At 55.0% G+C, this 24,861-nt stretch overlaps 1 protein-coding gene across 2 annotated transcripts in view; it reads left to right on the top strand.

The window, feature by feature from the left end:
* ABTB2 (ankyrin repeat and BTB domain containing 2) overlaps positions 1-24,861 on the top strand; it is a 177,149-nt gene that overhangs the window by 150,533 nt on the left and 1,755 nt on the right. For both annotated transcript variants that reach the window (XM_077114377.1, XM_077114378.1), the window contains exons 4-16: positions 4,306-4,458; positions 5,788-5,953; positions 8,894-8,983; positions 9,491-9,592; positions 11,475-11,571; positions 12,017-12,152; positions 15,699-15,928; positions 16,581-16,759; positions 17,165-17,270; positions 17,538-17,640; positions 18,184-18,274; positions 22,881-22,949; positions 23,577-23,690. In XM_077114377.1, the coding sequence (XP_076970492.1) occupies positions 4,306-4,458; positions 5,788-5,953; positions 8,894-8,983; positions 9,491-9,592; positions 11,475-11,571; positions 12,017-12,152; positions 15,699-15,928; positions 16,581-16,759; positions 17,165-17,270; positions 17,538-17,640; positions 18,184-18,274; positions 22,881-22,949; positions 23,577-23,690 (1,636 nt within the window). The remainder of the gene's footprint in view (positions 1-4,305; positions 4,459-5,787; positions 5,954-8,893; positions 8,984-9,490; positions 9,593-11,474; positions 11,572-12,016; positions 12,153-15,698; positions 15,929-16,580; positions 16,760-17,164; positions 17,271-17,537; positions 17,641-18,183; positions 18,275-22,880; positions 22,950-23,576; positions 23,691-24,861) is intronic.

The raw sequence follows: 24,861 nt of genomic DNA, 5'->3' as shown, positions 1-24,861 counted from the left end.
TGAAGAAGTGGGATGGGAGGGTGGACTCGGAAACCAGAGTGCCTGGTGATCTGTGTCCTGGTGGAAGGGACGAGACAGGATGGAGAGGAGGGCGTGGAGGTCTGGGCATCCTGGAAGGCTGCCCCAGCAAGGTTGCACCAGCCTGTGGCCCTCCCCAACTGGTGAACTGTAACCTGGTTATATTTTCTGACATAACAGAACCAGAACATCGAAATAATTTTCCAAAGGAAACACCCTAAGGTTGCTGATTATTTTTTTTTTTTTATTTTTTTTATTAATCAAAAAAAAAAAGAAATTAACACAACATTTAGAAATCGTTCCATTCTACACATGCGCACTCAGTTATTCTTAATATCATCACATAGATGTATGATCATCATTTCTTAGTACGTTTACATCGATTTAGGAAAAGAACTAGCAAAACAGCAGAAAAAGATATAGAATGTTAATATAGAGAAGAGAATTAAAATAATAATACTAATAAAATATATATATATATATATAAAGGAAAAAAAACAAAAACAAAAGATACAAACAAACAAAAAACTATATGTCAGGTGCAGCTTCATTCAGTGTTCCAACATAGTTACATTACACTTAGGTATTATTGTGCTGTCCATTTTTGAGTTTTTGTATCTAGTCCTGTTGCACAGTCTGTATCCCTTCAACTCCAATTACCCATTATCTTACCCTGTTTCTAACTCCTGCTGGTCTCTGTTACCAATGATATATTCCAAGCTGATTCTCGAATGTCGGTTCACATCAGTGGGACTATACAGTATTTGTCCTTTAGTTTTTGGCTAGACTCACTAAGCATAATGTTCTCTAGGTCCATCCATGTTATTACATGCTTCATAAGTTTAGTCTGTCTTAAAGCTGCATAATATTCCATCGTAGGCATACGCCACAGTTTGTTTAGCCACTCGTCCATTGATGGACATTTTGGCTGTTTCCATCTCTTTGCAATTGTAGATAATGCTGCTATAAACACTGGTGTGCAAATGTCCGTCTGTGTCTTTGCCCTTAAGTCCTTTGAGTAGATACCTAGCAGTGGTATTGCTGGGTCGTAATCCATTCTGCCAGTCTATGTCTTTTGATTGGGAAATTCAGTCCATTAACTTTTAGTGTTATTACTGTTTGGATAATATTTTCCTCTACCATTTTGGATTTTGTATTATATATATCATATCTGATTTTCCTTCTTTCTACACTTTACTCCATACCTCTCTCTTCTGTCTTTTCGTATCTGACTCTAGTGCTCCCTTTAGTATTTCTTGCAGAGCTGGTCTCTTGGTCACAAATTCTCTCAGTGACTTTTTGTCTATAAATGTTTTAATTTCTCCTTCATTTTTGAAGGACAATTTTGCTGGATATAGAAGTCTCGGTTGGCAGTTTTTCTCTTTTAGTAATTTAAATATATCATCCCACCGTCTTCTAGCTTCCATGGTTTCTGCTGAGAAATCTACACATAGTCTTATTGGGTTTCCCTTGTATGTGACAGATTGTTTTTCTCTTGCTGCTTTCAAGATCCTCTCTTTCTCTTTGACCTCCGACATTCTAACTAGTAGGTGTGTTGGAGAACGCCTCTTTGGGTCTATTCTCTTTGGGGTGCACTGCACTTCTTGGATCTGTAAATTTAGGTCTTTCATAAGAGTTGAGAAATTTTCAGTGATAATTTCTTCCATTAGTTTTTCTCCTCCTTTTCCCTTCTCTTCTCCTTCTGGGACACCCACAACACATATATTTGTGCGCTTCATATTGTCATTCAGTTCCCTGATCCCCTGCTCAAGTTTTTCCATTCTTTTCCCTATAGTTTCTGTTTGTTTTTGGAATTCAGATGTTCCATCCTCCAGTTCACTAATTGTAGCTTCTGTCTCTTTAGATCTACCATTGTAGGTATCCATTGTTTTTTCCATTTTTCCTTCTTTGTCCTTCACTCCCATAAGTTCTGTGATTTGTTTTTTCAGATTTTCTATTTCTTCTTTTTGTTCAGCCCATGTCTTCTTCATGTCCTCCCTCAATTTATTGATTTGGTTTTTGAAGAGTTTTTCCATTTCTGTTCGTATATTCAGCATTAGTTGTCTCAGCTCCTGTATCTCATTTGAACTATTGGTTTGTTCCTTTGACTGGGCCATATCTTCAATTTTCCGAGCGTCATCCATTATTTTCTGCTGGTGTCTGGGCATTTGATCAGATTTCCCTGGGAGTGGGACCCGGCTGGTTGAAAGGTTTTTCTGTGAAATCTCTGGGCTCTGTTTTTCTTTTCCTGCCCAGTAGGTGGCACTCGTGGCGCTTGTCTGTCTGCGGGTCCCACCAGTAAAAGATGCTGTGGCTCCTTTAACTTGCCAATCCGAATCTCGCAGTCGGCCCGCGTGGAGGGGGGGTCGTCGGCCGCCGCAGCTTGGGGGAGTGCCGGTCCAAATTGCCCAGCTGGCCCGAGACGCCAAGCGTGGCGGGAGGGCCCTGCTATCCAACGTTCCCAGTCAGACCGGGGAGCCACGTGCGTGGAGGGGACCCCAGTCACCAGCCGCCCTGGCCGGGAAAACGCGCGCCCCTCGGGTATCTCACAGCAGCGGATTCTCCCTGCCCATTCAGCCATTCCAGAATGGGGTACGCTGTCTTTTTGGTCTCTGTCGTGGCTCCGGGAGCTGTTTCATATTGTTTCTATTTCTTTAGTTGCTGTTCTGGAGGAGGAACTAAGACCCACACGTCTTACTAAGCCGCCATCTTCTCCGGAATGCTGATTGTTTTAATTTTTTAAAAAGCCTTCTTTGATGATGATCATGCATCTATGTGATGATGTTAAGAATTACTGATTGCATATGTAGAATGGAATGATTTCTAAATGTTGTGTTAATTTCTTTTTTTTTCCTTAATTAATAATAAAAAAAAAAAGCCTTCTTTGCTCTGAAGGAGAGAAACTTTTAAAGCTTGAAGAATGACCTAAGCTTTTGGAGACCCGAGATAAGCAGTCTGAGGCCAGGCTCCAGTAGATTTGCTGTAGTTATTTACTTAGTAGCAGGGGAGAGATAGAAGGTCTTTCTCCTGATCAGAGACCACCCTGCATGTCAAGGGGAAGATGGCTGTGACAGCAGCGCCTGCTACCGAAGGGGCCCAGGGTGTCAGAGGGAGGGGGACGATGGAGGTCTGGCTGATCCACAAAGGGCCTCCTGGCTCAATTAAAGGGAAGAATGGAGGGGTGGTGGGCTCCAGGAGGGCTGGAGAGCAAAAGCAGGAGCAGTGGCCCAGGAAAGCAGCTGTGGAGGGCGGGGTGCCAGGGCTGTCTCAACCCTGTCACAGGGTAGGGGAAGGGCCCTATCAATTCTGGGCCAGTCAGGCCAGGTGTCCATTAAGTCACAAAGCCAAGGACTGGCTGCCAGAGCCTCTGCAGCAGCGAGATCATTTGGACTGTGAACTGGCCTCTGAGGGGGCCTTCACCAGAGAGCCTTGCCAGAACTGACAGGACATGCCGAGTGAACCCTGGGTGGGGGGTGGAAGGGCCTGGGGAGGGCAGCGGGTGGGGCTGAGCGGTGGTGTCCCTGTACTGCACAATGCCAGGGGGTGCTGTTCCTGTACCTGGTGAAGGATGAGGGTGCCCCAGGAGGTGTAGGGCTCAGAGGCTGCCCCACCCCGTGGCTGGGGGTTGCAGCGTTTGCATAGACCCCTGGAGCCGCTTTCCTGCAGGGCTTGACCTGCCTGCTTCTCCCTGTGCACCATGGTGGCCATGTGGCTGGCCGGCAGGTAATGGAGAGCACACGTCAGCCCAGCGCTGGTTGAGAAGGAAGGGCCATCAGATGCATGTAGAGCATGATCCATAACGTCTCATGCAGCCCCGCAGCAACCCTGAGAACTAGGTATTACCCCGTGCTACAGATGAAGAACACAGGCTTGGGGCATCTGTAGTGACAAGGTAACATGGCTACTAGTGGCAAGGCCAGGGGTCAGCCTGGGTCTGCTAGACTCTTTTCCCTGGATCTCACCACCCCGGATAGAGGCCATCTCTCACTTTTGCAGAGAGGGAAGCCCAGAGACCCCATCTGAATTCTTTGGAGGGAATTCAGTCCCACATGGCGGCCCCTTCTTTCATCTGCCACCTGCAGGCCCGCAGGTTCTGTTCCATCTGGTCTGTGACAAGGCTTCCTTCTGACCCGTGTCAGGGTTTCTGTGGATTGGGGGGACACGTCGGGGCTCTGGGAGGAGAAGGAGCAGATCCCCTCCACTCCTCGCTGACTAGGGTTTGGGGGCACCCTTCATGGGGCGATGCGTCCCTGTGGCTGTTCCCTTGACCTTCTCTGTGTCTCCCAGGCCCTTCATGCTGCTGCCACCGCTGATGGAGTGGATGCGTGTGGCCATCACGTACGCTGAGCACCGCCGCAGCCTCACCGTGGACAGTGGTGACATCCGGCAGGCGGCCCGGCTGCTGCTGCCTGGCCTGGACTGCGAGCCCCGGCAACTCAAGTACGGCACTGGCCGGGGGCCTGGGGGATTGTCCCCACCTCCGTGTCCAGCCCCTGTTGACCCCTCTCTGCTCCCTTCTTCTCTTGGTGGTTGGGAGGGGTCCACAAGTGGAGGCTGCATCACCACTGAGTTGCTCTTATGATGCCCACTGCAAGGCCTTTCTGGGCCTTGACTGCTTTCTGGATTCTTGTGCAGCCACTGGTTTGACACACAGAGCACACACATTTGCATTTAGGCAGGAGAGCTCTTTCAGTCCAACTCTTGGGATATTTGGAGGGGCAAAGGAAAGAAGTGGGGCCTTCTCTGTTCCTGTAATTGCCACCATTTTCTTGAACTCCTACAAAGTGCAGGTGCTATGCTGAGCTCTTCGCTTTTATATGCGTCATCTTGGTCCTCAGGATAACTTTTAAGAAGGGCTCTAATCCTCACATTACAGATGGAAAATCTGAGTTTCAGGGAAGAAGAGTAACTTGCCCACAGCTTCTCAGCAAAGTGACCAAGCCAGAATTTAAACCTAAATCTATATGATCCCCAATCCTGTGCTTTTAATTTCCTTCCTACCCTTGTATTGGACTAGTTTTCTGCCGTGAGCTCTCCCAGAGAAGGTTTCCTCTGTCCATACTTGGCCCATGAGAACCTTGCATCTTTCCCTTTGTCCTCTGCCCAAACCGATTACAGCCTCCCCTGTCTCCACAGTATATTCCCCAAACGTTGTTCTAGGACATGAACTTTCTGCCCTCTGGCCCAGCCCAGGCTCCAGGCTGAAGCCGCCTGTTGGAAGTCTGTGGCACATGCTCTGGAGGCAGTTTTGAGTGTGACCTTTCTTGGTAGGTTGGGTTGATTGCAAAGAGGATATCTCTGTGGTACTCCAGGCCTCACCAGGAAGCCCTGAGAAGAGCAAACCTAGAGCCACAAGCTAGAACTTGGCTATGAGAACCGTTTAATAAATAGGCTGAGATGCACCTTCTCCCTGCAAAATGTATACACCCACGTGCCATGACAAAAGCCCAGGCTGGAGCGTCTTCCTTTGGGTAGCTTGTTTGAGATGGGACTTTCTTCCCTGACACCTGACAGCTCCAGAGAGCTCAGAACAGTTCTCCAACCTGTTTGTGGAAAAGTAGACGTGTGTGCTCCTCGTGTCACAGACCATGAGCAGGCCAGTCATTGCTGGCCTGATAATAATTCAGTCCTCCCCTCCCCACGCCATCCTCACTCCACATTCCACACGTCAGCCTAGCACGTCTGTCTCATCTTACTGAGAAGCAGTGTCCTAGCAGAAAGAGCCCACGCTGTGCCATGCTTACATTCCTCCGTGTCTCTTCTGGGCAGGCCCGAATGCTGTTTCAGTTCCTTCCGGAGGCTGGATGCCCGCGCGGCTACTGAAAAATTCAACCAGGATCTGGGTTTCCGCATGCTCAACTGCGGGAGGACGGATCTCATCCACCAGGCCATCGAGGCCCTGGGTCCAGATGGGGTCAACACCATGGATGACCAGGTATGTTCCGAGAGCTCCACTAGGCTGAGCCTAAGGACCAGAGTCAGAAATTGCCAGAGATGGTGACAAGGTCCCTTCTGTCCTAAGACTGGCTCAGCTCTGTGCTTTTAAGAGGTGATTCTACCTCCTACATCATGCTCCACCTACTCCTGGTGAAGTGTCAACTTGGAGACTTCCCTGGTCCCACCATGGAAAACCTTTGAAACGTGGATTCTGCCCCCTGACTGGGAGGCTGGAGTCTGTCCTGGATGATGCAGGGCTGGGAAAACGGCCAGAGGAATCAGCTGCATCTGGCTGTGGAGAATAATCACTAACACTTGTGTTGGAGCGTGCATGTGCTTACTAGGGCCAGGCGGGGCTAGGCTCTAGGGATCCAGCAGTGAGCAGAGCCCCCAGAAATTGCCACCTCTGTGGACTTGACATCCGGTCCGTGAGGCTGATATAATATACAGTGTGTAGACACGTAAGATATATAGTATGTTAGATAGTGAAAAATGCTAAGGAGTAAAAATAAAACAGGAAAAGGAGGCTAGGAAGAGTTGGAGGTTGTTTGTCATTTTAGATAGGACTTTTTTGTGTGTTTTTGTTTGTTTTGTTTTCGCAGTGAATAGCGAACCTTTGTGTAGTACTTACTGTGTTCCAGGCATTTGTCTAAGCACTTTGCATGGATTCATTCAATTCTGACAGCAGCTTAAGATGTAGTTACTGTTATTATCCTATGTAAGAGATGAGGAAACAGAGTTACAGGGACATATTGACTTACCTAATGTTGCACAACTCGGAAGGGGCAGAAGTGGGATTAGAGAACCCAGGTAGTCTGACTGCAATGGCTATTAGCCACTATAGGGTATCCCAAAATAGGAACCTGTGCTGGTTTGTTTATTTGATACTATTTTGGGAGAACTCACCATGTACATCATGGCTCAGTCCGATTTGGGAGACCCACAGAAACATGGGAAACGTTAAATGACCATCACGGAGTTCAGTAGGCTCTCAGATGAGATGACAGAGGGGGCGGGGCCAGCATGGGCTCTGACAGGCCAGGGTCCTGCATGGCCAGGAAAGACCACCTGCTAGAGGGGGTTTGAACAGAGCCTGGGAGGTGGGTAGGATGGAATTGAGCAGAGTGGAGTGAGGAAGACATTCCAGAGAGGGAGTGATGCGCGTAAGAGCAGAGAAGAAAAGAGAAGAGAAGAACCCTCAGGCCAGGTGCTGGGATGGGGGAGACCCCGAAGCTGAAGGGGGGCTCTAGCAGGACAGCAGGGATGTACAGGCTGGTTGTCACATCTTCTGGTCTGAAGACTGTGCTGTAGCTTTCAGCCTAGTGGGGGTTCCCGTCATCCTTCAGCCACTCAGGGATGAAGCCCATGGGCTTCAGCTTCAGATAATCTAGGCTTTAATCTACCGTGCCATAACCGTGGTGTCTTGGATAAGTTACTCTGCGTCTCCTAGCCTCAGTTTCCTCACCTCTGCAGTGGGATAAAAGGATACCTAGCTGGCACATCGAAATGCACAGTTAATGTTCCTTCTGTTTTTTTTGTTGTCAATATTAATTAGTATCCCTGAAATCGGTTAACCAGCCTCTTTTTATTTAACATCTTATGTGCCTGGGTGGGGGTTGGACAACACAAAAAAATAATCTTCACTCCCAGGGTGCATGGCCTGTCTTAAACTCTGAACTGTGTACAGATGTGTGTGTGTTTTGGGGGCTTCAGGGACAGGGAGAAGCCAAATACTGCAAAGGGGGTCACTATGTTGCAGTTTCACTATGATGTTGATTTTTCTCTAAATACATGCTCCTATTTGCTCCCTAAGCCTTGGTATTTATAGAATAATCTGTTGGTAAACAGTCCACTCACCCCATGATTAATTCCGGCTATTTCTTTATCTCTGAGCACTAGGCAAGGATTTATGGGGAAAGAAGATCTTGTCTGCACACAAATAACCTAATAAATAACATGGCAGTGCTCTTGACAAATGCTTGCCGGCGTCCAGCTGTGGAATAACACTTTCCACTGCTGCCTTTGCTGTCACTGGCCCAAGAGAAAGATTTCCAGCTGGGGAGGCAGCCCCTTAACCACCCGCCTAATCGTAGGGAGGGACTTGGCCTCAGCGTCCAGAAGAGCTCGGCACTGCTCTGTAGCATGAGATTTTGAAGTCAAGGACTCCTCCACTCTCTTGTGAGAGGCGTTAAAGCATAGGCTTTGCAATTCAGACAGACATGGGTTCCCATGTGGGTCCTACACCTGCCTAGTTGTGACAGTGGATAAGTTAATTCAGCTCTCTGATCCTCATCTGTAAAATGGGGATAATAATAGAAGATCCGCAGTAGAGATGTTCCAGTGACAAACTGAGAGAGTGCATGTAAATCCCTAATGCTGACTGATGGAGGGCCCCGGGATGCAGTTAGCATTTGGCAGTATAACATGGTAGCAGTGAATTTGCTCAGTTCTTATTTTAATTAGAGATGTTTTCATTTAAAAATTTTCAAAAAGGGCAATGCATTGGCGGCTCAGTGGCAGAATTCTCAGCTGCCATGCCAGAGACCCAGGTTCAATTCCTGGAGCCTGCCCATACCAAAAAAAAAAAAAAGAGAGAGATTAGCTTTTCATCAGGTGAAGCTGTCTTGAGCCAGGCACTGGACTAAGCACTTGGCAGCTGCTGCTGCAGAAGTGGCCTTTGCACCTGGAGTCTGGACGCAGGGCCTGTGCTCCTCACGCTGGGCTTCACAGTGCTCTGGCGATAGCCCCAGACCGCCCTTCAGGGCCCCCAGTCCAGTGGACCCGAAGGCAGGCCGGGCGAGCTTCAGGCACAGGAGAGCCGGAATGAGCAGTGGGTCAAGCAGGAGACCCAGGTCTGTGGTTTTTGGAGTAGAGGCCCTGGAATACCTGCCATCACATGCTGCGCCCAGACAGTTAAGCCTGTGCCTCCGCCTCCCAGGGCATGACGCCGCTGATGTACGCCTGCGCCGCTGGGGATGAAGCCATGGTCCAGATGCTGATCGATGCGGGAGCAAACCTGGACATCCAAGTGAGTCAGCCCCGAAGAGCTGCCCTCGGCTCCTCGCCCAGCGGGAGGCCATCCCAGGGTCTCTCTCAGTGTCTGGGACACCTGGAGAGGTGTGTCTCTGGAAATACAAAAGTCACAGTTAGAAAAGAGGACCGTCCTCAAGAGGTGGGCTTTCCATCCGAGCGGGGGCGAGCTCAGCTGAGTGGGGAGAATGGCCGTGATTCCGTTTCTGTAGAACCTTTCCCTCTTCTCCCAGCCCTAATCCCTGACCATCCCCAGATCCTCCTGGCACTGCCTTCCTCTGAGGCACCCAGTGCTCTGTCTCTGCCATCTCTGACCCGGACAGACGTCCCTAATTCAACATGCCCCTCTTCTTTTGCAGCCTCCTCCGCACGGTGCTGGAGGCAGACATCCTCAGTTGTCTTATTCACCACACCTGTGGGGTACCCCATCTGCTCAGGAGCCTGTTTCACCTCCCCAGGAAAATCAGCCACCCAGGAAATACTGATCATTTGTGCCATTTTCCAGGTTCCAAGCAACTCTCCCAGGCACCCATCCATCCACCCTGACAGCCGGCACTGGACCTCGCTGACATTTGCTGTGCTGCACGGACACATCTCTGTGGTCCAGGTGAGCTCCTGCCGGGTCCACAGCATGCCCCAAGCTTGCCATTTGGGCTGGGACCCCCGCACAGCACCCCCCCTACACACACACACCCCTAAGTGAGCAGCTGCCTCCAATCAGAGGCACTGCTTAAGGCCTGGCTCACCTCGTGCTCATGGCAGAGACCCACCTGGTTTGCCTCAAGGAAAGGGGGTTTGGTGTGAAGACACGGGGACAAGCAGTACAAGGCCCGTAGTGCTTCCCTGGTGATCTCTGTTAGGCTCATAGCAGGCTGGAATTTCTGTAAGCACAATAGTTCTCTCATCTCTGACCGTCTTTCTCACCCTTTGGCTTTTCATACGTCCTCATAACTTCTGTTGCAGTGCTGGCTGGCTGTCATGGATCCTTCCAGCTCTGACCCCCATGCCCCCAGTACGGGCTTGTTGCCCCAGATCCTAAGGGAGGACTCTGATGGCCCAGCTCCCAGGTGGAGCCAAGCCACACTGATGCCCACCTTGGCGCGGCATGAGGACGGGGTGGCAGTTCAGGTTTAGAAAGGGGAGCAGTGGGCAGGGCCCCCACATACACAGCCACTCGCCCCCTGGGCTCCCTTGCTTCTTGGGGCCCCTGGGGACGACAGGATCACTGGTACTCCTTCCTCGAAGTTCATTTAACTCTAGATCGTGAGTTCTCCAAGCACAGGGATGGTGTCTGGTTTATTCGTCATTGTCAGCACTGCGCTGGCCTCTGGTGGAGACTTAGTAAATGGTCATCACCTGCCTGCTTTTGGTTGGTGCCCCGCTGAAATCGGGGCGCAGGGGCCTGTGCTCTGGGCTCGCCTGACCCGGTGCCCAGCTCCGTTTCAATGGGCCAGCTTCCCGCCTTGGCCCTGGCACAGGTGGTTGTGCCAGGATGCCCTGGACCTCCAGGAGTCTCCAGGCCAACGGTTCATCCATCCCTGCTCCCCCTGCTCCCCCCACATACCGGTGGAGCCTGAGAGACTGCACACTCTGCCGCTGGAACTCCACACACGTGGTTTCCGGGCGGGGTGGTCCGTGCTTCCCCTAGACTGCCCAGCACTTGCTGCAGGAGGGTTTGCTTGCTAGTGCCCTGGAAAGGTTGGAACGTCTCTCCCTTCCAGAACAGCCAGCCAGGGAAGTTGAGATTGGAACTGAAAGTCACTTTTTCGGTTCAAGAGAACCACCCCCTGCCCCAAGGCCAAGGCTGGCTCGCTGGGCTAGAACCACTTGGTGTCTGCTAACCTGCCCCATCTGTCCCCGGAAGGGGCTGTGCAGGGGGACTGCCAGCCTTGGCAGCTCACGGAATCTCTCTAAGGAAAACCCTAAAACCCACTGTTTATTGCACCCCTGCAGCAGCTTGGTGAGCCTTGTTTTGCTTCCTCCTGAACAGTATTGCAGGGAAGCGCTTTCTCTTCCCATTTCACAGAGGAGGAAAAGTGAGACTCAGAGGTCGCTTACTGGCTGGGGGCCAGCTTTTGTACCCAGGTCTCTGACTCTAGCATCTGTGTGTACCCTTTTACCTCTGTCCCCTCCCAGAGCCTCAGTTTCCCCTGTAGACATTTCCTATCCTGCTCATCTGTAGGAGTTCTTGGAAAGGTAATTTCTAGGTAATTAGAAGAACGTTCATAGTTTGTAGGAAAGTGTTTCAGGGCAAGAAATAGCTCAGTGGTCCTCACAGCTTGGAGATTTGGTTTAGGGCCACAGATTGGGGTTGAAGATTCTAGAATCTTTGAGGGGTTTTACGGTTCAGTTCCTCAGCTGCTTGGGTGCGTCCTGTCTGGGTCCCATGCCTGGAGAGAACTAAAGACCTCCTTGCCCAAAACCTCATACACGCTCCCCAGAAGCCCCTGGCCAGCTGAATGGCCGCTTCTCCTCTGTGCCCCTGGCAGTTGCTGCTGGATGCTGGTGCCCACGTGGAGAGCTCGGCAGTGAACAGCGGTGAGGACAGCTATGCCGAGACACCCCTGCAGCTAGCCTCGGCGGCCGGTAGGTGTGCCTCAGCCCTGCCCCCAGGGGTCTCCGAGGCCCCCACCGCTTCCCTGCAGTGTCAGCCACCTGGGCCTGTACCTGGACATTCAGGTGCACACACAGCCCCCTGCAAGGTTCCCTTCAACCCAGCCATCGGTGTTTCTGACAAGCTCGGTGCCCAAATAAGAACAAGCCTAGACGGAAAGGAGAGTTGAGGGCAGAGAGGGGGCCCTTGGGGGGCCTGTGGAGGAGGCTCCAGTAGTGGGTCACAGCCAGCCATGTTCCTCCCTTCTCCTTCCCGGGTGTCCCTCCCCTTCACCCCTGTGAAATGCAAGTGGGTATGGGCTTTACTCCGTGTCATCCCAGCATTCAGAGTTTGGAGAAACCCTCTCTCGCCTCCTCTTCACTCCCTTAGTCAGCTGCTATCCCATTCTCCTTGGCATCTGCCCACCTTGTCTCTCAGGGAACTATGAACTGGTCAGCCTGTTGCTGAGCCGAGGAGCCGACCCCCTCTTCTGCATGCTTGAAGCCAATGGCATGGCCTCCTCCCTCCACGAGGACATGAACTGCTTCAGCCACTCGGCCGCCCATGGCCACAGGTAACCACCACAGCGTCCGTGTAATGGAGGGCCTGAAACAGGCTCCAGGCGCCGTGAACCTCAACGGGGAGAGGTAGATCCCGAGAACACCCTGGGGTCTGGGGGCCTGCGTGCAAATCAACAGAAAGGTGCAGGTCCCCAAGCCACAGAGGTCCTGGGATTTGGGAGGGCTGGAGAGGGCGGGTGGGTGATTGATGAGTTCAGTGATCAGTTCTTGGTGGTTACCTGATCCTGATATGGCAACTTTGTTTATTTAGTCAACAAACAGTCACCGAGAGGCTTCAGCTCCTCCTTCAGAGAGCCCACGGGCTCAGAGGGGAGACACAGGGTCAGCCGACCTTTCTGTCCAGGTTCGGGTTCGGGGCGGGCTCCCTGCAGGAGGTGAGGCTCCATTAGGGCCTTGAAGGGGATTAAGTTTGGCCAGGGAAGGGAGCAGGCAGCCCCTGGCCATTCCAGGAGAGGCTGAGCAGGGACAGGGCAGAGGACCTGATGTGACTGGGGCCAGGGGGCTCACGTGGTCACTTCTTCCCGGGCCCACTGCTCCCTCCCTCCCACACAGAGTGGTTTGTTCCTTGGCCGTCAGGGCTGTGGCCTCCCTGACCGTCATCCTGGGAGTCTTCCATCTTCTCGTGTGAAACATCTCTGCCCCTTACCTTCAGGCTGAGCTCGTGTTCAGGTTGCAGAGGGGAGACTGGGGGGCAGAAAATCGGGTGAGCCGCGTCCTGGTCCATGCAGGAGCTGGGCCCGGTTTCTCCACGGTGGGCTCAGGGCTGGCTCTGGGGCACACAGAGGGAGGTGTTCCCTGAGTTAGAGGGGATTGCTTCACTCTACCTGGACTCTGTGTGGAGCCAGCCCTAGCTGCTGGCCCCAGAGGAACACCTGCTGTCGGAGCCCAGAGCCCCGGCAAACCACACCTCCACTTTCTCCAGGACACAGGCTGTTCAGAGACAGGGTCCTGCCTGCTGGGCTTCCGCTGCTCCCGCCACCGTCTGTGAGCTCAGGGCATTGGCTGTGAAGAGTGGGACAGCCAAAGAGAGGCAGAGGGAAAGGCCACAGTGGACAAGCCTTTTGTTTCCCACACTCCTTCTCCAGCTGAATGCAGAGAAGGTTTCTAAAAATAGGCTCATTCCTCAGAGATCTGTGTGAATGCACAAGGAGGACAGAGCTGGTGCCTCCCAGCCCTTCCTCTAACTCAGTCCCCTCTGTGTCCAACTCGGACTATCTCCAGCTTTGGCTGCCTCAGTCCATGAGGCTGACAAGTTCTTGAGGGTCTGACAGCAAAATCCGAGAACATGAGAGGCCAAGGGGGTCTTCTCAGGGATCTTATCCAGAGACGGCGAATGCCTGGTCTGATGCCTCCACCGCCCAGTCCCACACCCTTGGCAGATGCCACATCGGACACTGCACTGTCCTACTAAGCCAAGATGTGGGGTCAGTGTCCGTCCTAAGGTGGCACTGGAGCTGGCCTGCACAATGAAGTGGGTTTGTCTCGTCAGCCTTCCCATCTTATAGATGTGGGCAGAGCCCCCCAGCTTGTTCCAGGAGACCTGGTGCTACAGCCCAGGGCAGCCCCCCATGTTACCATAGGTCTCTCCATGGGGCCTCCGCCCGGCCCGCCTCAGGACTGCGCCCCTTCCCATGCCTGGTGGTGCCTCCCTGTGCCCACAGGGACCTTTAATGCCCCGGGGACTTGCACACGGGGGCGGCTCTGCTGGAGGCCACACGGTGGACCTTGTTTGGTGGAGCCAGACCTGCCCAGTAGATTTGATGGGGACAGCAGGAGCTGAAACGGTCATCAGCAGCACTGGGGCCGGAGGGAGTGAGAGGAGAGGGTGTGAGAAAGCAGAGAAGGGGCTGGCAAAAGAAGCCAGACAGGACACCCACTTCCGGTACCCAGGTTCCCAGACTTCACTTTCGCTGCTGCTTTCTGAGAATGCTTTTTCTCTGCACCTTCTGCCCCACCCCCCATCACCTTCCTAAAACAACCTCACCTGCAGGTGCCATCTGATCCAACACTGCCTCTTGGCCTCACGGCCTCACCCACCCCCCTGTATTATCCCAATTACGGTCTCTTCATCCTACTTGGAAATCGCCTGTTTGTTCAGCTACCTCTCGCTCTCTCTGGAACAGAGGCCCTTGGGGCAGGGTCTGTGTGTCGTTCACGATGAGATGCCAGTGCCTGGCACACCCTGGTAGCTGGGGGCGCCCTGGGTCTGCAAGGGGGCCTCTGGGCCGCCAGCTTGGCTGCACGGCACAGCCAGGCCCCCTTCATGGGAGGTGGGGGGGGGATGGTCTTAGGGGACTGGCGGGCCTCTTCATGGGAGGTGGGGGGGGGGATGGTCTTAGGGCACAGCCAGGCCCCTTCATGGGAGGTGGGGGGGATGGTCTTAGGGCACAGCCAGGCCCCTTCATGGGAGGTGGGGGGGATGGTCTTAGGGCACAGCCAGGCCCCTTCATGGGAGGTGGGGGGGATGGTCTTAGGGCACAGCCAGGCCCCCTTCATGGGAGGTGGGGGGGGGATGGTCTTAGGGCACAGCCAGGCCCCCTTCATGGGAGGTGGGGGGGGGATGGTCTTAGGGCACAGCCAGGCCCCTTCATGGGAGGTGGGGGGGGAATGGTCTTAGGGCACAGCCAGGCCCCCTTCATGGGAGGTGGGGGGGATGGTCTTAGGGCACAGCCAGGCCCCCTTCATGGGAGGTGGGGGGGGGGTGGTCTTAGGGCACAGCCAGGCCCCTTCATGGGAGGTGGGGGTGATGGTCTTAGGGCACAGCCAGGCCCCTTCATGGGAGGTGGGGGGGATGGGATGGTCTTAGGGGACTGGCAGGGCTGTGGCAAAGACGCTCAGCACCCAGGGTGACCTGGGCTCGGAGCCATAAGTCCTGGGTTTGAGTCTGTCTGTGCCCAGCCATGTGGGACCTTGGGCAAGACACACTCCACCTGTAGATGGTGACACTGGTGGCACCCCCTTGGGTTAAATGAAGCAGTGGGTGGGAACATGCTCTGTCAAGTCAAAAGTTACATGCAGGCTCGTTCTTATGAATGGAAGGGAAGCAAATATGTATTTACCAAGCACGTCCTACGTTGCATGCACTTTACATACATGGAACAGATGCTATTTAGGAGGAGCCACAACACGTCAGCCTCTGTGTTTCATGCTTCACGTCAGCCTCACAATAAACTGGGAGAAGATGATGCTGAAGCTCTTTTCTACAGATGAGGAAAATCAGGCTCAGAGAGGTCAAGCAAGCCCGTCTGAGGTCACACAGCTGGGATGTCAGAACCCGCTTGGCCCCAGAGCCCACTGTTTCTTGGCAGTACCAGGATGGCTGAAGGGAGAAGCCTCCTGTACCCTCACCTGTCTTGCCCACATGTCTGGGGATGGTATTACAGGACCTGGCTGCCCGGGAGGGAAGACACACACTGCCAGCCCAGCCCCCACATGCCCCGTAGTGGCTGGCTTGGGCCGAGGGGCCTGGAGGGTGACTCGGGTGGCCCCGCCTGTTGTGGGGTCTCAGGGTTCATCCTCCTCCAACCTTGGGCCTGCAGGAACGTCCTGAGGAAGCTGCTGACGCAGCCGCAGCAGGCCAAGGCGGACGTGCTGTCCCTGGAGGAGATCCTGGCTGAGGGTGTGGAGGACAGCGATGCATCGAGCCAGGGCAGCGGCAGCGAGGGGCGCGTGGGGCTGAGCCGGACCCGCACGAAGGCCCTGCAGGAGGCCATGTACTACAGCGCCGAGCACGGCTACGTGGACATCACCGTGGAGCTGAGGGCGCTGGGTGAGGCTGCGGGGACAGGCACCCCACCGTGCATGCACGCACGTGTGCTTAGTCACACACTCACATGGCGTCACAAACACTCACAGACTCCTCCCGGCACACGCTCTCCTACCCTGCTGCTGTTCAGCCTGTTCCTCCAGGCCAGGCCACAGGGCACACAGGCCAGAGAGGAGCTGTGCACAGGGCAGCGGCCGGGTTTCCCAGAGCCTTGTGGCCGGGGCTGTGGCCAGGACTGTCCTGTGCTGTCCTTTCTCAGCAGTGGCATGTCCCGAGGTTGTGGCCCTCACCCTCTGCTCTCAGGCCGCCCATGCTCCCCGGTGGGGCGTCATCGCCTCTTCCCTGGTGAAAACCCAGGGAGCTGTAGGGGGACAGTAAGGACATGCAGCCTTGGGTGTTCTTTCTTGGGCAGCTAGATGCCTCCTCCCGCTCGGCCATCTCTTCTTGGGTTGGGAAAGTCTGGGCATTTTTCCCTCCTTCCAGGGAGACTAGTCAGACAGACAGACCGACATACTCAGGTCAAATCCCAGCTGTGCCATGCATCAGCTGCGAGTCCCATAGTCTCTCCGGGTAGGGGTGCTGTCCCAGCTGTGCAGGCTCAGGGCCTGGAGGGCCGTCACCAGCTGATGGCCTCCCCTCTGCCACCTGGGCCCAGGTGTCCCCTGGAAGCTGCACGTCTGGGTGGAGTCTCTGAGGACCTCCTTCTCCCAGTCCCGGTACTCAGTGGTGCAGAGCCTCCTGCGGGATTTCAGCTCCATCAAGGAGGAGGAGTACAACGAGGAGCTGGTGAGCGAGGGCCTGCAGCTCATGTTCGACATCCTCAAAACCAGCAAAGTAAGTGCTGCCCGGCGGCTCCCCACCAGCCCAAGCTTGAGAGCTGCAGCCCTGACCCCGCCTGCGGGTAGACCAGATGGGTACATAGATGGGCGCGCGGGCAGACAGGTGAACACCCACCCCGACCCAGGGACCTCCCTCCCCACAGGAACAGACACACCTCCCACACACAGGCGGATGCCTAGCCTGGCAGCAGAGGGCAGAAACTTTGGAAATGTTCTAGAACCTGACCAAAACAACCTGGGGGAAGCATTTACAAAGGAACAGGCATCTCTTGCCAAGCCAGACCCTGGAGGAGCAAAACACAGTGGCTGCTCTCGACCTGGGATTCTGAAATTAGCCTGATGAAGAGCGTAGCTCACCAGTCACAGCGGGCAGCTAACAGGGCCTCTCTCTGCCCCTTAGAATGACTCCGTCCTGCAGCAGCTGGCTGCCATCTTCACCCACTGCTATGGCAGCAGCCCCATCCCCAGCATCCCCGAGATCCGGAAGACCTTGCCAGCACGACTAGGTGAAGCCCAGGCCCAGCCCCCAGGTCCTACTTCTCTCCCCCCGTCGCCAACGCCCCCTTTCTCTCCCGTTCTCCCCTTCTCGCTCCCCTGTCTTTGTTCTCCTTTCTCACTTCCAAATGCCAAAGCACTCGCCTCAGTTTCTCTGTTTTTGGCGTGCGTAGCCCACGTTCCAGCACCCACACACGCACCCCTCTTTCGCCAAGCTGCACCACGGCATGGTGGTTGAGTCCTGTCATTTCACTTCTTTCTTTTCCCTTTTTGTACAGATCCGCACTTTTTGAACAACAAAGAAATGTCAGATGTGAGCTTCCTCGTGGAAGGAAAGCTGTTCTATGCACATAAAGTCCTGCTGGTGACAGCTTCTAACAGGTAGGCAGCCTCGGATAACAAAATCCCAGCCCCCCTGGGAGTAGGGGGAGCTTTTTTCAGGTGTGAGATGACAGACTTTCTGGAGAAGAGCCGCAGGCTGGGGCTGCAAGCGAGCTGCCCCACAGCCTCTCGCCAGCCTGTGGTGACCTCAGCAGGAGCCACCCTTCCCGCGGGAGGACATGAACCAGACTTTACAGAGGAGAAAGAAGGAATGGGACTCAGAGTCCTCAGAGGAGCTCTGAGGTTTTATTCTTTCTGGTCTAGTTATTGCTCTTGACTATTAGAGAACACAAATATTCTGGAATTAGCCAGTTTTCCAGCCGGCTACAGACATCACGGAGACTCTTACGGAGGGCAGCTGGGGACAGAACCAGGCTTGGCCCAGCTGTCAGCGAGGACGATGTAAATGCCATGTGCCAGAGTTATTTTGGGAGCACGGCAGTAATTTTTAAAATGTGCAGTGATGGATGTTACCGCCACAGCCACAGTGACGGGAGAAAAGTCACATTCGGGACCCGCTGTGCCTCCTCTCCTTTGCTCCAGGTTTAAGACCTTGATGACCAATAAGTCAGAACAAGACGGCGACAGCAGCAAAACTATTGAGATCAGCGACATCAAGTACCACATCTTTCAGGTGGGTGGGTCTCCGCGCCGCACTCCTGGGGAGAGGGGATGCCCCAGGAAGTGGGCCCTAAGCTTTGTCTGGCTGGGTGTGGAGGTGTGAGGCAGCCACAGTCTGCCACCCTATCCCAGTGCCCACCATGCCTTGCTGAATCTGGGGTTGGGGAGAGTATTGACCACCTCCCTGTGCAAAGTGGCGTCCTGGTGGCGGATTGTAGCTTGCATCTGCCTCATTGGTCTTGGGCTCTAACCATTGAACAAAACAGCCAAAGCAGACTGACAGACAGACATGTGAGGACAGGTAGGCATCACACGTGTGGTATGTGGGGCCTTGTTATTCAAAAAGGGAGGCCCTTGCAGCCTTGGTATCACCTGGGGGCTTGTTAGAAATGCAGAGTCTCAGGCCCCAGCCCAGACCCACTTGACCAGAGCCTGCGTATGATAAGACCCTCAGGGGATCGTGTGCACATTACAGTGTGGGAAGCACTAGTATCGCCGTGTCTGTCCTCCTGAGCATCAAACCCCAGCCATGCAGGCCCACCCGGAGAACACATCTGGTTGGAGAAGATCCCGGTCTGGTCTTACAGTCTCTAAGCTTTGGAGATCATGAAGGTTATATGGTCAGAACTCCACCAGCTGGATGGCTGGTCAGGGATGAGGTCTGGAAGAGAACCAGCTGGGACCTCAGCCAAGCCCCATCTGGCAGCTCCTTTCTGGGAAATAGGGACTGTGGGCCTTCAAGCTGAGTGGTGGGCTCGGGGCTGCAGAGCAGACCTCAGGAGCTGTGGGCTCCAGGCCTCAGAGCAGACCTCCAGGGCTGTGGGCTCGGGGCTGCAGGGCAGACCTCAGGGCTGTGGGCTTGGGGCTGCAGGGCAGACCTCAGGGATGTGGGCTCGGGGCTGCAGGGCAGACTTCAGGGATGTGGGCTCAGGGCTTCAGGGCAGACCTCGGGGATGTGAGTTAGGGGCTGCAGGGCAGACTTCAGGGATGTGAGTTAGGGGCTTCAGGGCAGACCTCGGGGATGTGAGTTAGGGGCTGCAGGGCAGACTTCAGGGATGTGAGTTAGGGGCTGCAGGGCAGATCTCGGGGATGTGAGTTAGGGGCTGCAGGGCAGACCTCAGGAGATGTGGGCTCGGGGCTGCAGGGCAGACCTCCAGGGCTGTGGGCTCGGGGCTGCAGGGCAGACCTCCAGGGCTGTGGGCTCAGGGCTGCAGGGCAGACCTCAGGGGCTGGGGCTGAGGCCCAGAGCAGCTGGTGGGTAGGTCCAAGGCCTTGCCCTACCCCGGAGGGCTTTATGATTTAGGGGCAGAGATCACAGAATCCAGACTCTCGGAAACAGGAGCCATCACCTAAGATGACTTATTCCTCTCCCATGCTCCCCTTTAGTCATTTAGTTGTGTATAGTCATGTATGGGTCTGTGGCTACATCAGGTAATAGGACGGGGATCCCGCTCTCAAGGAGATAGGATTATTGGGGTGGGGGATTTAGAGGCTGTGGAGGCCCAGGAAAGGGGCGTCTAACCCAGATGTGGCAAAATGAGGGAAGTTTCCTGGAGGAAGTGACAGCTAAGCTGTCTCAAGGAGGGGGGAGCAGCGCATTTAATCCCCAAAGCTGGAAATGCCCCCTGGTCTAACCTGGGCAGAGACTCAGAAGAACATCCAGAAATGAGTCTGAAGCTGTTCCCAGGAGCCATTTCGTGGAGGACTTGAACTTGAGCCCAGAGACAGGTGGAAGCTACTAAAAGGTTTTAAGCAGTGAGAGGTCAACCTCGTCACCATCCCTGAACACTCACTTCACCAGACAAGGTTCCAGTGTTTTACGTCCATTAACCACATTTGCAGTGCAGTGCCAGGAGGTTAGGTATATTATTGTCATTCTCAGTTCCCAGATGATGAATCAGAGGCACAGAGAAGTTGAATAACTTGCCCAACGTCACACAGCTGGAAAGTGGTACAGCAGGAATTCAAACCTAGATGTGTGGAATAATCGAGTTTGCATTTAGTAAGCTCACTCTGGAGGGTGAGGAAGGGGTTGGAGGGGGCATGTGTGGAGCCAGAGGGCCAGTCAGGAGGCTTTTGAGGAATCCAGCTGAGTGACAGTGGGACCTGGGCCAGGACAGTGGGCTGGAGGGAAGTGGCTGGGGTAGAGTGGCTATGATTTGGCGACTGATGGGGGAAAGGTGTATGGGGAGGCCCTGGGGTCCAGCATAGGCAACAGGGCTGGGGGTGCCACCTCTTTCCTCTTTCCCCATTTGTCAAAATTCACTAGGGACAGGAAAGCTCTAGAAACTTGTTTGGCTAAGGAACGCAAGTCCAGGCAAGTTAGAGCAGGAGGTGAGGTCAGAACTCATGCAGGAGGCAGGTCCGAAGAGGCAGCAGGATTGGGCAGGGCATGGGAGTGAGCGCCCAGTCGGCAGCCTGACCAGGGAATGGGCAGCCACGCTCTTGCTATCTTCTCAGGGTTGTTGGGATGAAAAGCAGGGAAAGCTCTGAGATCCAGGGCACATGGGGGTGTGGGAATATTCACCTCCCTCCTTCACCAGGCCCTTGGCAATTTCTGGGAGACAGTTTAGACTGCTACCCCCAGCCCATGTAGTCTCTGGGTGCGGAGCTCTGCCCTTAACCAAGGAGAGCCATCTTCACCTCTGGGTGTTTTCCTGCTTTCCCGGCTTCCTTGGAGGCCTCAGAGTTTCAGGGCAGCCTCCAGTGTCTCGCTGGCTCATGCAGCGCTGTGAGGGAGGCAGGGAAGGCCATGATCGCCTCTGCCTCTGGCAGAGGTCAGCTGCGAGAGCCCCAAAGAGATGTAAGCAGCACCGTCCAGTGGAAAGATTGAGCCACGTCGGTAATTTTAAATATTTGACAAGCCATACTACAAATGTGAAAAACAGTGAAATTATTTAATGATATAGTTAACCCATCATAGCCAAAATACTGTCATTTCAATATATAGTCAGTGTAAAAATACAGGTATTTTACATTCTTTCATTCATACTGTTCTTAAAACCCAGTGTTTTCTGACACTTAGACACGTCTCAGTTCAGACCAGCCACGTTTCAAAGGCTCTAGAGCTCCAGGTGGCGAGTGGCTGTGGTGTTGGATTGCTAAGTCAGCGGGGGCTAAGCCCGGGCCTTCCGGGGAGAGCGCAGAGGTCCCCACTGTGCCGTCCTGACCTTGCTCCTGACCCCAGTCCCATCCCTCGGTTCTTGGTGCCTGCTCAGGGTTGAAGAACTCCCCGCTGCCGCTCTCCAGCTGGCCCTGCCTCCAGCCTGCCCGCCGGCCACCCCCAGCTCCCCCGTGGGCTGCCCGCTGCGGCGGCAGGTGACCAGCATCTGCCCGGGGCCTCCAGGAGGGCGAGATTAATCCACCTCTGCCTGCCCCCCCCCCCCCCCCCAGCAACCTGAGCTGGGCTGCAAGTGAGCAATTCTGGTCTGAGTTCTGTGGACTCGAGGCATTTACACAAACTCAGGGAAGCCCACACACTCAAGATTGCTGGGGCTTGCCCTGGTCCAGGCCCTGGCCATGCCTAGGGGCTGCCCCGAAGCCGTCCCTTATGAGGACTCCTGGGAGCATCAAGCCTGCCCGGCTCCCCACCCTCTGCAGGGCTTCCGAGTGCGTGCTCTGGGGAGGAGGAGCCAAGGCACGGGCCCTGCCGGAGGCACTCTTAGTCCAGAGGGACTGACATGTACCCTGTGATTATAAGATGCCACAAGCTCCATGGAGTCTGGGGGGGACCGAAGGAGCCCCCAACCCCTCTGTGGGGAGGGACGATCACCTTCTGCTCCTGGACCCCCTGGTGCCTCTCCAGCCTGAGGGCCTGGCCCAGAGCCCCACTGTGCCAGCTGCAGCCCTGTCCCCCCACACACTTGCCAGCTCCTTGTTGCTCCAGCCAGAGGGAAGGGTTTTTCTTTTTCCAACTGGGAACCTTGCTAGGCTGCAGCGTGATGGCAGAGTTTGCGACAAAGACCTCAGCAGAACTAAATTTATTCCCCCACCCCCACCCCCACCCCCCGACCACCTCATTCTGATGTCCCAGGCTCCCTTGCCCGCTGTGGGCCCCAGATGTGTCCAAGCCAATCAGGCAATTTCTGGGGAGCGCCCCAGCAGGCTAGCAGGGTCGCAGCATCACCCCCTCCTCGGCGTCGCAGCTCGGGCTGCTGAGGGAGCACCGGCCAGCCATGCCCCCGCACAGACCCTCCGCCTCCCGGCTGCGTGGTTGCAATGTAGGTGGAAGAGGCGTGAGCAGCGCCGCACCTCCAGGGACCGTGTGCCAGCCAGGTCGTCCTCCCTCCCAGCCTCCTGCCGTGTGTGAGATGCCACTTCCTCCTGGGCATGGGAGCCAACCCCCTGCGGAAGGAAGCGTGTCGTGTCCTGCCTGCACGTGCGGGGAGGCCGGAGAAGCCCCGGAGGTGGCTTCTAGGGAAACACACACGTTTGAAAGTCTCAGCCTGCAGAGGTGGAAGAAGAGGGATCCAGGCCAGTGTTTGTGACCAGGGCAGAGGCCAAGGACGCGGGGCTCAGCGCCGACCTGCTGAGGAAGGGCTCTGCGTGGGGGGGGGGGGTCCTGGGGTCCTGGGGGCCACGTCCGCACTGCTCATCAGCCAGGCTTCTTCCCCCCGCAGATGATGATGCAGTACCTGTACTACGGAGGGACCGAGTCCATGCAGATCCCCACGGCGGATGTCCTGGAGGTGAGGCTTGGGCCCGGCCGCTTGGCACGGAGGGGAGGAGCAGAGCCCCCGTGCCCAGGCCTCGGCTGCCTGCGGCCCCCTCCCCAGCCCCCATGTCTCTCCAGCCCTGGCCATCTGCCAGGACTCATCCCACTTTCAAGAATGCAGCATTTGAAGGCACAGAGGGGAAAACACGGCCTCTGTGGGGACCCGTGGTTCCAGCTGGGTCCCTTGTCTCCACCTGACGGGGAGGGCAGTTCCAAGAGACTGGGGGTCTGTGTACCCCACCAAGCCCTGGTCTCCTGCAGCGTGGCCAGCCTGGCAGAGAGGGCTGCCCCTGCAGGGAGGCTGGCCTGGCCCGGAGGATCAGGAGGCAGCATCTCTCTCTGCCCACCCGCTCCCTGCTGCCAGCCAGGCCTGTGGCTCTGAGGTCCTACAGTGTGTGAGCGCGAGCCCCCAGTCCTGTGCTTCCCAGGATGTCTCAGCAAGTCCTCCAGGTGTCCTGAGTAAGATACATGAAGGCCGCCAGCTCTTCGCCCAGGCTCGGCCAGCATGGTGGGCTGGGCCCTGAGCAGCTGGGAGGAATCTTCTGTTCCCTGATGCCTGCACCCAGATGCCCAAGGCCTTCTTCCCACCCCCTCCCCCCAGCTGCTGTCCGCTGCCAGCTTGTTCCAGCTCGACGCCCTGCAGAGACACTGCGAGATCTTGTGCTCCCAGAGCATCAGTGTGGAGAGTGCCGTGAACACCTACAAGTACGCCAAGGTGAGGGTCTGTCTCCTCTGGCTCTGCTCCTCCTCGTTGGTGCTGTGGACCAGCTAGGAAATGCAGGTGGCCGGTTCGCTTTGAAGGGGAGGGTAGGTGAGCCCCTCTGCAGCCTGGGGTCACCACTGTCCCAGAGGAGCATGGCAGCTCAGGAATTGAACCTCTAAGGCAGTGGGTCCTGACTGACAGCTCAGCTCTGTCCCTTGGGGCCAAGGGACGGTCAGCAAGGACGTGTGCCTTTCTGAGTCAAATCACGTCCACAAGTGTTCGCTTAATTTTTCTCCCCAAATTGCCCCTCTCCAGTATCCCCCATCTCAGCCAACTGCACTGTTATCTACCCAGTAAAGTGTGTATCTCCTATATCTTGATCACTCATTTCTAACCCTGTCATTAGTGCCTCCATTCACTTCTTCCCCCACCATATGCTTACTCTGCTCCAAGCCAGCACCCCCCTCCCAGGTGACTGATTTGCCTGGCTGCCCCACCTACTGGCTTTCTCCCTGTAATACACAGGACTCTTGAGTACAAAGGACCATGTCACTCCCCAGCCTAAACCCTCCAGGGGCTTCCTCTGCACACAGACTAAAGAAACTGCAGGCCCAGGATCCTGGCACATCTCCTTCTCCGATGCCCCCTCGCCCCTCACTCAGCCACGCTGGCCTGTGCTCTGCTCCTCCATACACCCAGCTTACTCCAGGGGACTCCTGCCCCAGAGCTCTTGAGTCCATAGTCCCTCTGCCTGCAGAGTTCTTTGCAAGACCAGCTCCTTGCCTTCATCCAATCTCAGCTCAGCTTTCATCAGGCCTTCCCTGGGCACCCACAAGTCATCTGTACCATATCGCCCACTTCTATTTCTTCATGCATTGATTACTGTCTGTTAATTTCTTTATTTGGCTCCTCGGATTCTGTCTGACTCATACTAGAGCATCAGCTATGACCCCAGAACCTAATGCCCCAGTGCCTGGCACAAGGTGGGCACTCAGTATTTGTGGAATTTAAACAATCATTGAGCCTCTACCACATGGATAGAGCCATGTGCTGGGCCTTGCACCAATGCTGTCCCTTCCCTTGATAAGGGCATTCCCAACCCAGTGGGGAAGACAGCCATTTGTCACAAGCATGACCTAGGCAAAGACATGTTTCTGGTGGCGCAGTCTGGGATTTGAGCCCA

This window comes from Tamandua tetradactyla, chromosome 8, assembly GCF_023851605.1.
Source record: "Tamandua tetradactyla isolate mTamTet1 chromosome 8, mTamTet1.pri, whole genome shotgun sequence".
In the NCBI taxonomy this organism is placed as follows: Eukaryota; Metazoa; Chordata; class Mammalia; order Pilosa; family Myrmecophagidae; genus Tamandua; species Tamandua tetradactyla.
This window is presented reverse-complemented; position numbering and strand designations above follow the sequence as displayed.